Here is a 15,323-nt window from a genome sequence, read left to right as displayed (position 1 = left end):
TGCCTTCGGGTGTGGCTTACATACCGGCGAAGCAGTCATGACCTCCATCAAAAATACAACTGCACTTTTGCCAAGTCAACCCACTATGTCCACATCACACATACATCCCTGTCCCACATAATGCATACATGTGTGTTGCCCATATCAATCATACATTTTTGAGATTTTCCTTTTCTGCAAATTTCTGTCAATGCTGAAATTTATGTAATTCTGATTCTGAAATTTCCCTGCAGGTCTGCAACTCGTGAAAAATGTAAATGTAGGACCTTAAATTTAGAGTCAAGTCTCTTATTTCAAAAGTTTTTGCGTTCAAGCTTGAGAAGGATAGGTACAAGGCATTGCTAGTAGAAAAGTCGGCCTTGAACTTTGACTTCTTATGGCTGAAAAATAAGAATGTAGATGTAGACAAAGGAAGAAAGAGATTCACCAGGATTGTAGATGACATTGACATCATATCTTGGTTAGATTTTCTTTTGGACAATTTATATATAACCATCGGCGACTCTCTTTTCAAGCAAACAATTGGTATCCCTATGGGTACCAATTGTGCTGTTTTTCTTGCTAATTTCTATCTTTTTACTTATGAGTTTGATTTTATGGAGCGTCTTGTCCTTGCTAACACTTGCCCAATATTTTTGCACAAGTTATGCAATGTAAGACGCTTTGTAGATGATCTTTTTGTCCCTGACGTTCCTTCTTTTCAAGATTTTATGTACTTGAATTCGAGTTCTGTAGGCGGAGGGATTTATCCCAAGGAGTTTTGTGAACTTAACTGTACCACAAATAGTGATTGTTGTGCCTTTTTAGACCTTAAGATTTTTCAGACTCCCTTGGGATTAGAAGTAGATATCTATGATAAGCGCCTTGAACCAGAATATGCCAATCTAAAAATCATCCGCATGCCTCACATTTCTTCGAACACTTCTCTTTTAGCTAAGTACGGTGTCATTTGCTCTCAACTATTTAGATTTTCTCGTCTTTGTTCTAGTAAATCTACTTTTGTTGTTCAATCTTGCCATCTTATTTCTTTACTAGTTGAAAAAGGATACTCGTTCAAAAGAATCATGAAAAAAGTTCGTTCATTTTTGCATCGTAGTAAGTTTATTTTTAGTGTTTCTTCCTTTGGAATGTTCAAGATAATCAGTAGTAAATTCAATAGAAGTGGGGAGCTAAAAAGCCGACTTATTGTTTGACTTAATAACACCTTATGTTGTTGTTTTGATCTTTAGCGTTTCTAGTATTTTCACTATAGCTTGACAATTGCTAGCCTTTATCATGGCTGAGTATGCCCATCACCTCCGGAGGGTGATAGAAACTCGGCTCGTTGGTTTTGTAGAGTACGTTCAAAGCATGAATGACCTCTATATAAACCTGCACCTACTCTTGGGCACTGACGACGTGAGTAGGGATGTCATAGCTGTTGTCCAAGCTATGCATGATAAAGGTGATAATCTTATTCTTCCTGTTTGGACAAGCAGTGAAGTTGAGATCACATATTGTCAAGTTTGGTTCTTTGCTCTTCGTAGGTTTGTAGTAGTATTCATTTTTCGATTTCATATTTAGCTTACCTGAGGACTTAAGAATGTGTTCCGTTATAGGTTGTTGTGTGAAGTTTGATTTCGAGGATTAAGTTTTTAAGATGTCTTATCCTTTTTTTTTTTTTTTTTTTGCTTAAAGTTGAGTACTTGTTTTAAGCCAAGTAAGTTGCGTCAACTTATTTTACACATACCTTTTTTGAAAACATTTTTAAGTTAATAATGTTTTGTTTTATCTAGTTTTGTTTCGAAGCAATCAAAGTGATTTAGTTAGTTAGTTTGTTTGTTTTTGTTTTTCTTTTCTTTTCGTGTGTCCCTTGCTTTTATAGTTTTATGAGTGCTTTATTCCCTCTTATAATTCGTGAGTTCAGACTATTCTGAACTTATGAAGGTATATGTAAATTCTGTATTTTCTAATTCTGCAGGTCTGAGTAAATTTTGCAGGTCCAAAAAATTTCGAAAAATTTCAGGTGTGACTGCCCGCTATCTGCCCTGTAAAGCACCTGCGGGCTTGGCGGGGGGGAGGCGCAGTCCAGCTGACCTCGCGTGGCTGTGAGAGAGTAAGCGCGTTGCTGTCCAGCTGAGAGAGAGCGCGTGGGGCTGAGTGGGCTGCGTGGGCAGCGCTCAACAGAGCAGTAGGTGGCGTGAGGGGCTGCAGCAGTCCACGCGCTAGAGAGAGAGAGAGAGAAAGAGCACCTTACGCAATGGTTGGCTGGAGCACCTCACGCGCTGCTGCAGCTTACTTCGAAAAGCCTTCGCTTGTCACTTTGCTGCTGTGGCTCCCTGCGTGCTGCCCCCTGCTGCCCGAAACCCTAATACACAGGCAGCGCTGCCCTGTGGAATGTTGCACGCTGCTCGAACTGAGTGTGTAGAGAGAGAGAGAGAGAGAGTGAGCAGGACTGGCTGGCGAGCAGGTCTGTGGCGGGCTGAAGCTCTGTCGCGGGCAGGTCTGGCGCGAGGCTGAAGCTCTGTGGCGGGCAGGTCTGGCACGAGGCTGAAGGTCTGTGGCGGGCTGAGCGCGAGGCTGTGACAGGTTTCATGCGTTAGGGACAAGCAGCACAGTGGGCTGTTCAGAGAGAGAGCCCGCCAGTCCTGCTCGCTCGTTCAGAGAGAGAGCCCGCCAGTCCTGCTCGCCCGTTCAGAGAGAGAGAGAGAGAGAGAGAGAGAGAGAGAGAGAGAGAGAGAGAGAGAGAGAGGGCCTGGTGTGTGGGCACTTAGACACTTAAGAAAGGTGGAACTAATCTTTATCTTTGTGTTGCAGCTGGCCGATCCATGACAGGCTTGGACAAGGTGCATTCTCGTTTTTTCGCTCAAGTTTTTAGAAAAGCTAGAATTGTTTTCATTACTCATGGATTACGTGAGTGCATATGCATGTACATGCACACACATGGACTTAGGTACAAAAACACAATGACACACATGGTCTTGGGTACAAAAACACATTGACACACATGTGCATAAGTGCTTCTTTCATCAAGTGAAAAGCTTATTGTATGTGTGTGCAATAATGTGGCACAAGAAGATTGCAAGTTCTATCCTTGGGGGAGGTGTATGACTCAAAAATGGAGTGTGACAGGAGCCATGTAACTTATTCCTCAGTCCTACTTGAGCTTGTATTCTTGTTGGCTGGAAGTTGACAAAGTTGTGAACTGTTATTCTTGTGCAAGGCCAATACCTCCTTGTCCACAGCTTCTGTCCACTCCTTTGTGCCACATGGTTACTTGCAGGTAGTGGGCTCTTCATACTGTAGGACTGAGTTGAGAAGATTAAGATTCTATTGCACAAATCTGAGCTATTACCTCTCAATAAGACAATTTTTGAGGGGGGGACTGCTGAGTTTCTTGAGGCAACAAGAGTATGCTCCAGAGCCTTATGAGGCTGTAGAGGGGCAAGTGTAACAGCTGCTGAAGAAGAGGAAACATCAGGAGGTGGACCCTGAATAATAGGATCCCTGCGCCTGTAGACTTGTAACATCGGAGGATCCTCTTTCTACTTATGTCGCCTCCTCCTAGCTCTCTCTGCCTCTAGCCTTCAAGTACCTTGAGATACCTGTGTCTGCCTCTCCTAAACATCTGTTTGTTGTCTTTGCTCTGGATGTTCCAGTCTCCGTGTGTGTGTGCACGCGCGTGTGCGTGTTTCCTTTTTGAGTTCTTCTGTAAGTTTATTTGCAGATCCTGTGTTGCACTGTTTTTACCACATTATGCTAGTTACAAGGCCGTGTAATGAGCAATGAGGTGAGGTTGAGAAGAAGAGTGTGGCTATGAGAAAGCAGATTAGCAAAAAAGACGACGAGTCAGTATTGTGGTGGTGATAGTGTCAGCATGATGGTCTTTTATAAACAAGAGAAAGAAAGAGATAGCTGCATGTAAGCAGGGCATTGGGTAATCATTTTCAAACTATAATAAGGGTGGCAATCAATTGACAAATGGGAGAATGTGTTTTTCAAACTTACGAACCCAGTGTAAATTTAACTTTGTGGGCTGAACATGACAAGGATGCAAGAATACCACTTTGTGTCATTTTCGTGCATAATTCATGTACTGGTCTAACCTAAGAAATGTTCAAAAGGTCCAAAATGCATACTGCATGATTGTCTTTCTCTCCTTTGAAGGTAGTTGAAGAACTCGAACTTCGTCACAAAAACATTATGGTCAAGGCATTAGAAGTTGACCTGACATCCACAAGCTCTATTGTAAACTTCACTAAAGCTGTTCAAGAACTTTTGGATACGTACCATGGATCCATGTCCCTGCAGCTCCTCGTTAATAACGCAGGAATACTTGCCACAACCGAAAGGGTAACACCAGAAGGCTATGAAAGGTATTCGTCAAAGATACAAAATTTTGTGTTGAATTTGTTTTATCTTTTCTACTTTTTGTTTAAGACACAAATAAAACGACTTTAAACTTGCGGTGCTTCATTATCCTCTTTCTTTATTCGTCTTGATTTTGTGTTATGTGCAGGTGTTTTAACCCCTGTTATGGTTTGTAAATTGAGACTTGGTCTTGTAACGGTTAATGTGTCAACCAAGGATAGTCTCAATGTGTGATGACAACATTCAATCAGATGTGATACAATTGAAGCATGTTTGAAGTTTTTTTGTTCATAATGGACCTATAACATGCAATTGACTTTCTTTGGTTTTGACTGTTTACTATGTGTGCAAGCAACTAAACAAATACATCAATCACTTATATATTGATCGAGCATTTCTTCAAAGTTTTGGTGATGTACTACCGTGATGGCAGATATATGTGGCTTGCGAGACAAAATGTGACATGAACAATTTGAAACAGAACTGCGACAAAATGTTCGCCCATCTCATCTGCTTATTGGAAAGCTGTTTCTGGAACAAGAAATATCTCAAACCTTGATGATCAGTAAACACTCTAAAATTTGCTCCAAGTAAGTAATGCCTCCTCTTAGTCAGAGCGTGTATGACTGCTAACAACTCTTTCTTGTAAATTTGTGCAACCCCCTTAGGTCTAGAGAACATTCTACTCTCATAAGCTATGACATGGCCCTCCTACATTAAGACCGCTCCCAATTTGCTACCACAAGCATCAGCAAATTGTTTCTTTAAATCTGGTAACATCAAAATAGAACCAGTTGTCAACTTCTCTTTGAGTTAAACACTGCAATTTATGAGGGTCCCCAAGTGAATGGAACACCCTTCTAAGTTAGGGTATGCAAAGGTGAAGCAATCTCCTTAAATTGTCTAATGAACCGCCTGGATTACGAGCACAAACCCAAAAAGCTTCGAACTTCATGAACATTCTCAAGATTTGGCCAGTTCCGAATAATCTCTACATTGGCCGGGTCCATCTGAACACCCTCTGCTGAGACAATGTGTCCCAAAATGTGTGTATCTCTAGCAAGAAGAACTTCTTCTTCACATCCATGACCATTTGTGTTTTCGCAATGCCTCATAAATCTATTAAGAGATGTTTCCTATGTTTTTCTTCATTCTTGAAGAATACGATGATGTTGTCAAAGAAGGTGCCCACAAATTGTCTATGCTCTCTAAGAATAAGGTCATCATCCTATTGAATGTTGCAGGAGCATTTTTGAGACGGAAAGGCATCACCAATTGCTCATACAATCCAAAGGATGCCCTGAACGCGGTCTTATATACATCTCCAGATCTGATGATAACCACTTTTTAGATCAATTCTGGTAAAACACAAAGATCCGCGTAGTCTGTCAAGTATATCATTGATCCTAGCTATTGGAAACTTGTTCTTGATGGTGATTTTGTTGAATTCCCCAAGATCTATCTTTCTTCAAAACAAGTAGCACTTGTGAACAAAAAAGGCGAAGTACTAGGTTGAATCGATTCTTTCTAGAAGTTCTTTGAGTTGGTTTTTTATTTCTTCATTCAAGGCTTTGCTTACTCTGTAATATGTAAGATGGGGAGTAATCTGCATCGGAGCAACCTCGAGAGAGCCGTATCTAGAGTGTCTTTTGCTTTGTAATATGTAAGATGGGGAGTAATCTGCATCGAAGCAACCTCGAGAGAGCCGTATATGGAGTGTCTATTGGCCTCATACCCGAGCGGGGCGTGCAGTCTTTAGAGCTACATCCTTTGTGAACATATACATAGCATGGTGTGTAACAAACTTGGACACTCCAAGTCAAGAATCAACCGCGACAGCACCAAATAACCACTTCAAAACAATTCACAGATCACAATAGATTTGCACTGGCCCGGCGGAGTTCCGTGCCTAGAGATATTGGCCCCAAAGACTGGCGCCCCTTTCGGTATTTCTTTTTGTATTAATCAATCATCAAAGTACAAGAGAGCGGTTAGGGTTTCACTCTCAGACTCTGCGTCCAGATGCTCTGAGAAGTGAGGCCCTCACCACTAATTTAAAGGTTACAAGGGATGCCCAAAAGCAGAGCCCCAAAAGCTTTTAAAATCAAAAGCATCAGTTCTCTCTCTCTCTTAGAGAGTCTTTTCTCTTTTTTTTTTATAAAAAAAAGCAAAAGCAAAATTCGCGTCGCTCATCATTTTCCAAATTTTTTTTTTTTTTTTTTATTTATAATAATCCGCCTCCGCGATTTCCGGAATTTAGGGTTTTTGGCAAAAATTAGGGTTTGCAGGAATTTTAGGGTTTCTGGCAGAAATTAGGGTTTCTGCTGTCCGCCACGTCATCACTTTGTGACATACCCCCCTCTTGAAAGCATTGTAATCGACCGCGATTACGCCTGCAACACCGACAAAAGCCATAAACCGTCTTAGCAGACACTGACTGTTAGTACCTACGTACTAGGAACACACATCTAGCACATGTACAAAATCGACAGTCACATCACACGACATCACAGGACATCACCAGACATCCAACATTCATTCGGATCTTAGACCATGATTTATCGGCAATGTAGCTAGCAATCACATCTAGGTCCAATCGGGACCTCATCGATGTCCGATTGACTAACCCCTATTGCAACCATGTCTATTCGAGATCAATCAGACCAAAATGCTGCAGTCATTTCGGCTATCAGTTCCTGCACTCACAAGAAGTCAAGAACAAATCAGTATCATAATCAGGAATTCCATTTCATAAAGTCATCCAGCAGAATACTGTCAGCTCTCAGTATCCCTGAAGCTCAAAGAGACATCAGTGACTTTAGTATCAAAATCGAGGCATCTGTTGACAAAGGAGTGGAGTGACTCCCCTCTTGTGCATCCCACTGCACCAGATCTTCGGCCAAGCTGAGTTCTGGGTTCCGTTTGGAGTAGACTATGCTAAACCAAAACATCGAGGTAAAGTTTCACAATCTGAGGAGTATCTGCTAGGTCCTCCTCCTCCATCCACTTCGCATCAAGTGCAGGATAATTCTTGAACTTAACCAAGAACCGCCTTCGGACTTTACCCTTTTTCTTCGGATCCTTATGTGCCAAAATCTGTTCAGGAACAAGGATCTCCTCGTTTTCTTCCACTTCGGGTTGCTCATCAGGCTCCCCATCATCAGGCACATCACCCTTAACAGGTTTCAAGAGACTCACATGCAATGCATTATGAATCCTCCAAGTATCTGGCAGTTCCAATCGGAAGGAGACATCATTTATCTTGTCAGTAATCTGGAAAGGTCCGTAGTATCACATACTAAGCTTTGGAAAAAGCCTCTCCTTTCCCTGTTTCTTTCTTAGGAGTGCCTTCTCAAAAGTAAGAGCACCCAATCATCCTCCTTCAGTTTCCAGTCGCGACGATGGCGATCCGCTGCCTTTTTCTGTCGTTCTTGAGACTTCTGTAAAGTCTCGCGAACCTTGGCAAAAGCCGTATCCAAATCTCGCGAATATTCATCCGCTTCAAATTTCTAATCTTTCGTGCTCTGGAAGGATGGAACCTTCGCAGCAGTTTCAACAATCTCTCATGGCGTCTTCCCCGTCGAAGAGTGTATCGTGTTATTGTAGGCAAATTCCACCAAAGGTAAGTTCTTTTCCCATTGAGTCTTCTTTGCCTTTTTCTTGCCCGTTCCGAAGCTTTGTGTCTTGCTTCGCTTTTTGCTTTTTTTCTGTCTTCTTCGCTCTAATCCGAGGAGCTAGAAGAACTGTCAGAAGAAGAAGAAGAAGAACTGGGTACTCCTTCAAATCGAACACGCTTCTTCCGTTTCTTTGCTTTGTCGAATGTCGACTGACGACCCAAATATCCCGGGAAGTTAGTACCTTTGTTCTGCTTTTTGCCGTGCTTTTTGCCTTTCTTTTGCATGTCGAAAAGCTGAGCAATCCGTGCATCAACCACGTTCTCCAGTTCCTTCTCCGTATATTTCTTGGAGGCAGAAGGTTTCTTGAGAGCGGGTTTCGGGAGTGGTGTTGTGGTTCTCTGCCACTCCATCTGTACCTCTTTCAAAGAGGCCTGGTTCATATATTTTGCCATCTTCGGGTCCTTGGCAAAATTGAGCATCATCTTTGTTGCATCACCAATCAATTGACGACGCTCCATCTCTCTTTGCTCCGCCTGAGTAGGCCGAGGCGGGCCATACTCTCTGTCTGAATCTTCGTTGTGATCCCAGCCCGCATCTCCAGATGCAGAGGGAGTCGACTGATCATTGCCTGAAGCCATAGGTGCCGCGGAAAAAAATTCGGGGATCGGATTTCCCGTAGAAGAGAAATCGGCCGTGCTCTGATACCACTGTAACAAACTTGGACACTCCAAGTCAAGAATCAACCGCGACAGCACCAAATAACCACTTCAAAACAATTCACAGATCACAATAGATTTGCACTGGCCCGGCGGAGTTCCGTGCCTAGAGATATTGGCCCCAAAGACTGGCGCCCCTTTCGGTATTTCTTTTTGTATTAATCAATCATCAAAGTACAAGAGAGCGGTTAGGGTTTCACTCTCAGACTCTGCGTCCAGATGCTCTGAGAAGTGAGGCCCTCACCACTAATTTAAAGGTTACAAGGGATGCCCAAAAGCAGAGCCCCAAAAGCTTTTAAAATCAAAAGCATCAGTTCTCTCTCTCTCTTAGAGAGTCTTTTCTCTTTTTTTTTTATAAAAAAAAGCAAAAGCAAAATTCGCGTCGCTCATCATTTTCCAAATTTTTTTTTTTTTTTTTTTTTTTTTTAATAATCCGCCTCCGCGATTTCCGGAATTTAGGGTTTTTGGCAAAAATTAGGGTTTGCAGGAATTTTAGGGTTTCTGGCAGAAATTAGGGTTTCTGCTGTCCGCCACGTCATCACTTTGTGACATGGTGCACTCTAAGTGTCTGCAAAATAGTATACCACAACGTGTCTACATCCTGCTGCATCTGGTGGTGTCACAAGGAACTTTGCAAATGGCCACAGAGTCTTTAGAGCTACATCCTCTGTCCAAGAGTCCTCATGAACATATACATAGCATGGTGCACTTTGAGTGTTTGCAAAAAAGAATACCACAATTTGTCTACATCCTGCTGCATCTGGTGGTGTCACAAAGAACTCTCAGTGGCCAACGGCCATAGAGTCTATATCAAGTTTGTCACCCCCAAGTCTGCCGTGTGGTGAGAGAACTCGAGAGCTTGAACCCGGAGCCAATTGAGCACTATGGCCCACTTAGTCTGATCCCCGCCACACAATGGGAAGGAAAAATCAACCACTGCCCAGGGCCTCTGCCCCTTTGGCTGCCAAAAATAGAACATGTACTCTAAAACAAGCCGCCTTGAGGTCAAGAGAAGAGTCACCGAGAAAGCGTGTAAAGTCGTAGTCAAAGAAGTCCCAAAGGAGGGATGGGAGAGGCGGAGGAGACGGGTGGAGGAAAAGTGGGCACAGAAGGTGGAGGGGGAGCGTTGTCGATGGCGAAGCTGAGGTGGAAGGGTTATCCGTTGGCTCATCCTACTCTAGAGGGTCGAAACAGTTCCGTGTTGGAACCCATTACTGCTGGCTTGGTACAGGCCGACCACCAAGGGTGCCACAGACTTGGTCACCCCAAGTCGAGAATTTGGCACGACACACATGAGATAAATTGAAAACCACTTAAAAATCTTAATCCCAGCTAAGAGAGACGACACGGCCCGGCATTGTTCCGTGCCCAGAGATATTGGTCCCAAAGTTTGGCGCCCTTTTCAGTATTTCTTTTTATATTAATTCTTGGCGAAGCACAATGTCCGAGGGTCCTCTCTCTGCTCAGTGCTCCCAAGCCAATGTGAGAGAGAATGAGGCCCTGACAATCCTTATAAAGGCTCTTGGCCTTCCAAAAGCAGTTACATGAAAAGCTTCAGGTCCAAAAGCATTTGGTCTCAATTCCCTAGTGCCAAAAGCTTCCAGCGCAAATCGCCGAAATCCGTGCAGATGCCACATCAGCAGCCATCGCAAATCGCGGAGCTTATCCATATAGCGTTGCCATGTCAGCATGTCCACGAGATTAATTTATTTTTATAATTCTAGTGTCCTTTGGGCCCCATCGGGCGAGACCCCATAAGTTGGAGCAATTAATAATATTGAGTCTGAACGAACATGCCACGTCATCACTTTGTGACATACCCCTCTCTTGAAAGAATTGTAATCACCCTAGATTACACCTGCCAAAACCGACATAATCCAGAAACCAGTTCAACAGACACTGACTCTAAGCACTAACACACTAGACAACACACATCTAGCACTCGCACAAAGATAACAGTCACCGAACATTCACATCACTACTTTCGTCGAGATATTGGATGAGAATCGTGATCAATTGGCAACGTATCTAGCAATCACATATAGATCTGTCACTGATCTCCACAGACATCTTGATTGACTAAATCTTGTTACTATCATGTCCATCTCATCTCTTCGGAAAATAAGACCGAAATGCTGTAGTCATTTCGTCTCTCAATTATGCACTCAAACGCTACGCACGTGACAGAGCACATGAAACAGATTCATTCCGGGAATTCCCAGTTTGAAGTACTTCTTTTATAAAATCATACATCAGAATACTATTAGTCCATCAATATCCTTGAAATCCAAAGGTAATTCAGTGACTTATTCCATCTAGGTAATCTGTGACAAAGGAGCGGAGTAACTAGATTCAACCCTGTTGATCTCCAGGATCTCTCGGAATAGTGGAAGCTAGACCGAAAGCCTCAAGGTAAAGCTCCAGTATCCGAGGAGTATCTGCTAGGTCCTCCTCCTCCATCCACTTTACCTCCAATGCCGGATAGTTCTTGAATTTAACTAAGAACCGCCGTATCACTTTTTTTTTCATTTCGTTTCCTTGTGAGCCAGTATCTGTTTTGAATCTCCTCGCTCTCTTCCACTTCAGGTTGCTTCTCAAGCTCCCTGTCCACTGGCACCTCACCTTTAAAAGTTTTCAACAGACTCATATGAAATGCATTGTGAATCTTTCAAGTATCTGGCAACTTCCATCTGAAGGATACATCATTAGTCTTGTCTTGAATCTGGAAAGGGCCATAGTATCGCATACTTAGCTTTGGAAAAAGCCGTTCTTTGCCCTTTCGTTGCGTGCCTTCTCAAACCGTAAAAGCACCGAGTCAACTTCCTTCAATTGTAAGTCGCGTCGATGCTTGTCCGCTGCCTTCTTATGCCGTGCTTGAGACTTCTCAATAGCCTCGCGCACCTTGGCAAAAGCAATGTCCAGATCTGGAGCGTGTTGATCTGCTTCAAAAATCTTATCTTTGGTGCTTAGAAACGGTGGTACCTTCTAAGCACCCTCGATTACCTCAAATGGTGCCTTCCCCGTCGATGAATGAAATGTGTTGTTGTAGGCAAACTCCAACAAGGGCAAATACTTTCCCATTGAGTCTTTTGATCTGAAATACTGCGATACAGAGTATTAACGTTCTCCCAGATTGCCCTCCAAAACCAACTTGTGTTTGGGGATCTCTTTCCGAAACAATGGACTCAAGCATACCATGTAATCCGAAAATCTGTGAGACAAACAGTTTCGCCAAATGATTGGGCTTAACTGTTTTCTTTACCACAATGAAGTAAGCTTGCTTACTGAATCTGTTGATGATTGTCCAAATACCATTATGCCCATTTTGAGTCTTGAGAAGATCAAAATAAAATCCATAGCGATGCTTTCCAGGGACGGGATGGTATAGGTAGAGGCTGTAGGAGGCCTGGTGCCTTATGCCTGTCAAACTTGACCTTTTGGCATACTAAGCAATTGCGAACAAACTCGTCCATATTCTTTTTGATCCTTGGCCAATAGAAGTAATGCTCAACACCTTTTAAGGTGGTATCTATGCCACAATGGCCCAAAAAAAGGTGGACAATGGCATTGTCAAAACCCTTTCCCTCAAAGACTGTGTAACACACATCGTTTTCGGCATCAAATAGCCCTCCCATATGGAATAGCCTGCAATTGTCTCCCCACTCTATAACCGGTTAAAGATGTTTGCAAAATCATGATCGGTGGCGTACTGATCTACCATGTCCTCGAAGCTTCTGTGATGAATTGCGGAAATAGCCAGAACCAAGGGCTTGCGAGACAATGCGTCTCCCACTAGATTCTTCTATCCCTGAACATGGACAATATTGAAATGAAATTGTGACAGAATGTTAGTCCACCTCATCTGCTTTTCCGAAAGCTGCTTCTGAGACAAGAAGCAGCTTAAACTTTGATGATCGGTGAACAAAGTAAAATCGGCTCCGAGTAGAAAATGTCGCTACTGTGTAAGAGCATGGATAACTGCCAAAAGCTCTTTCTCATAAATCTGGGCAATGCGTTCAGGACGTGAAAACATCCTGCCCTCATAAGCCATGACATGGCCTTCCTGCATCAAGACTGCTCCCAAATTGCAACCACAAGCATCACAGTAAACCTCGAAGGGCTTTTGCAAGTTTGGCAAAGCCAACACTGGTCCCGTTGTCAACTTTTCCTTGAGACTTTGAAAGGCTGCAATCTCTGACAGTCCCCAAGTAAAAGGAACTTCTATCTGAGTCAACACATGCAATGGAGAAGCTATCTCTGCAAATTCGCGAATAAACGGCCGATAAAATGAGCATAAACCCAAGAAGCTTCGAACTACATGAACATTCTTCAAATTGTGCCAGTCACGAATGGTCTCAACTCTGGCCCGGTCCATCTTTACACCTTCCAATGAGACGATGTGTCCCAAAAAGTGTATCTCTGGCAAGAAAAACTCACTCTTTTTTGTGTTTACTACCAATCTATGTTGCCGCAATGCCTGGAAAACTTGTATCAGATGGTGTCTATGCTCTGCCTCACTCTTGGAGAAGACGATGATGTCGTTGAAAAAGGTGTCCACAAATGATTGGTACTCCTTGAAAATCCTATCCATCATGCGGTTGGAGCATTCGTGAGACCAAAGGGCATCACCAAGTACTTGTACAAACCAAAAGTCATCCTGAAAGCTGTCTTATAGACATCCCTAGGAGCAATTCGGATCTAATGATAACCACTCTTCATATCAATTCTGCTAAAGCAAGTAGAACACTGAAGTCTGTCTAGTATATCATCAATCCTCGGAATAGGGAATCTGTTCTTGATGGTGATTTTATTGAGAGCTCTTAGTCAATGCACATTCTCCAAGATCCATCTTTCGTTAAAATCAGCAACACAAGCGAAAAGCGAACAGAATGATGAAGTACTAGGCTGGATGAGACCCTTCTCAAGAAGTTCTTTTACCTAGTTTATTATTTCTTCATTTTGGGCTTGGCTAACTCGATAAGGTGGTCGGTTCAGTGGTGTACTACCGGGAATCAAGTTAATTGTGCGATCTTCAGGATGTGAAGGAGGTAACTTGCCTCATAAGCCTTCAGAGAAACAGTCAGCTTGGGCTTGCAGAAAATCGTGTTATTCCTTTTCGAGGTCTGACATATTTGACCTTTGATTATCATTCAATTCTTTCAAGAAGATCGAGTAAACAAAAAGATTGGATTTCATTAATTTAAAACGGCTGAATCTGATACAAGTGGGACGGACTCGCCCTTTAGTTTTACATCAAGTACAATTTCTTTTCCTTTCTCATTCAAGATGGCTTTCCTTGCCCTACAATTGACCACGATGCTGTTCTTGTGGAACTAAGGGATTCCTAGGAGGATGTCACACCCTTCCAAAGGCATGCTGTAAAAGTCCTCGTGCCCTAAATACCCCTGACAATGCAATGGAAGTTTGCCACTGATAGGTGTAATGGCAACATCCCGTCCGGGTGCCGCTAGAACTGCATCGGCCAGGTAGTCCATTTCCTTGGGCGTAATTCCAAGTTGAGCCGCCAATTCGGTTGAAATGAAGTTGGCCTTGACTTCTCCATCAAAGAAAATAAGGGCTTCCTGGTCTCGCACTTTGCCCAAAGTACAATGTCCGAGGGTCCTCTCTCTGCTCAGTGCTCCCAAGCCAATGTGAGAGAGAATGAGGCCATGACAATCCTTATAAAGGCTCTTGGCCTTTCAAAAGCAGTTACATGAAAAGCTTAAGGTCCAAAAGCGCCTGGTCTCAATTCCCTAGCGCCAAAAGCTGCCATCGCAAATCGCCAAAATCCGTACGAATGCCACATCAGCAGCAAACGCAAATCGCTGAGCTGTCCGCAAAGCGCTGCCATGTCAGCAGGTCCACATGATTGATTTATTTTTATTGTCCTAGTGTTCCCAAGGCCCCATCGGACGGGACCCCATAAGTTGGAAAAACTTATAATATTTAGTCAGGACGGACATGCCACATGATACCTTTGTGACACTCTCCTTAGGCCGAGGAAGCAGACCAAAATGGGTAGGTCTGCTTCCTTAACAAGAACATCGGTAGCCGAAAGCCATGGCGCCACTGCCAAAAGTGAGCTCTGAGGGGGCTCATCGCAATGACCTTGGATGCCATCTCATGAGTCTCAAACTCGATTTGGTAATAGCCGCGCTTGAGAAGCTAAACATCGATGATTTTTTCCACCTACGATAGGAGGAGGGTTTGGAGGAGGTCGTGCACCTCTCCTCTTCTGCGTCGGTGGCCGATAATCTTGCAGATGATACAGGTGGCTTGGAGGTGCTCCACCTTTGGTGCATTCTAGAGGGAAATGCTCAGACATGGTGGTTGATCCTGGTTTGGTGCATTCTAGAGGGAAAAGCTCAACATGGTGGTTGATCCTGGTGCTTCGCTTCGGTGTGGTTGATTAAGCAACACATATAGGAAAAGATTATGGCTTGGAACCAATGCTCGACAAAACCATTTTCTTGGCCATGCATTGTAAGGACAAACTAGTCACACAACGGGGATTTATGTCAAAATCTAGGGTATTTGCCGGCATCGATAACTAAAATACCCAATTTGGGATTACCCAAAGGAAGTACAAAAGAGAAGGGAGTTAAGAAGGCTCACTGCTTGCTGTGCTCCATCCCCCCCC

The 15,323-nt window shown here is 43.3% G+C and overlaps 1 protein-coding gene across 2 annotated transcripts in view; it reads left to right on the top strand.

The window, feature by feature from the left end:
• Nucleotides 1–15,323, top strand: part of LOC147456528 (uncharacterized) — a 66,925-nt gene that overhangs the window by 31,721 nt on the left and 19,881 nt on the right. For both annotated transcript variants that reach the window (XM_086514965.1, XM_086514964.1), the window contains exons 3-4: nucleotides 2,797–2,825; nucleotides 4,147–4,355. In XM_086514965.1, coding sequence (XP_086371091.1) covers nucleotides 2,797–2,825; nucleotides 4,147–4,355 — 238 coding nt within the window. The remainder of the gene's footprint in view (nucleotides 1–2,796; nucleotides 2,826–4,146; nucleotides 4,356–15,323) is intronic.

The sequence above is a fragment of the Adiantum capillus-veneris genome, chromosome 6, assembly GCF_014529385.1.
Source record: "Adiantum capillus-veneris isolate H3 chromosome 6, ASM1452938v2, whole genome shotgun sequence".
Lineage (NCBI taxonomy): Eukaryota > Viridiplantae > Streptophyta > Polypodiopsida > Polypodiales > Pteridaceae > Adiantum > Adiantum capillus-veneris.
Note: the sequence above shows the minus strand (reverse complement) of the source record. Positions and strands in the feature narration are given on the sequence as shown.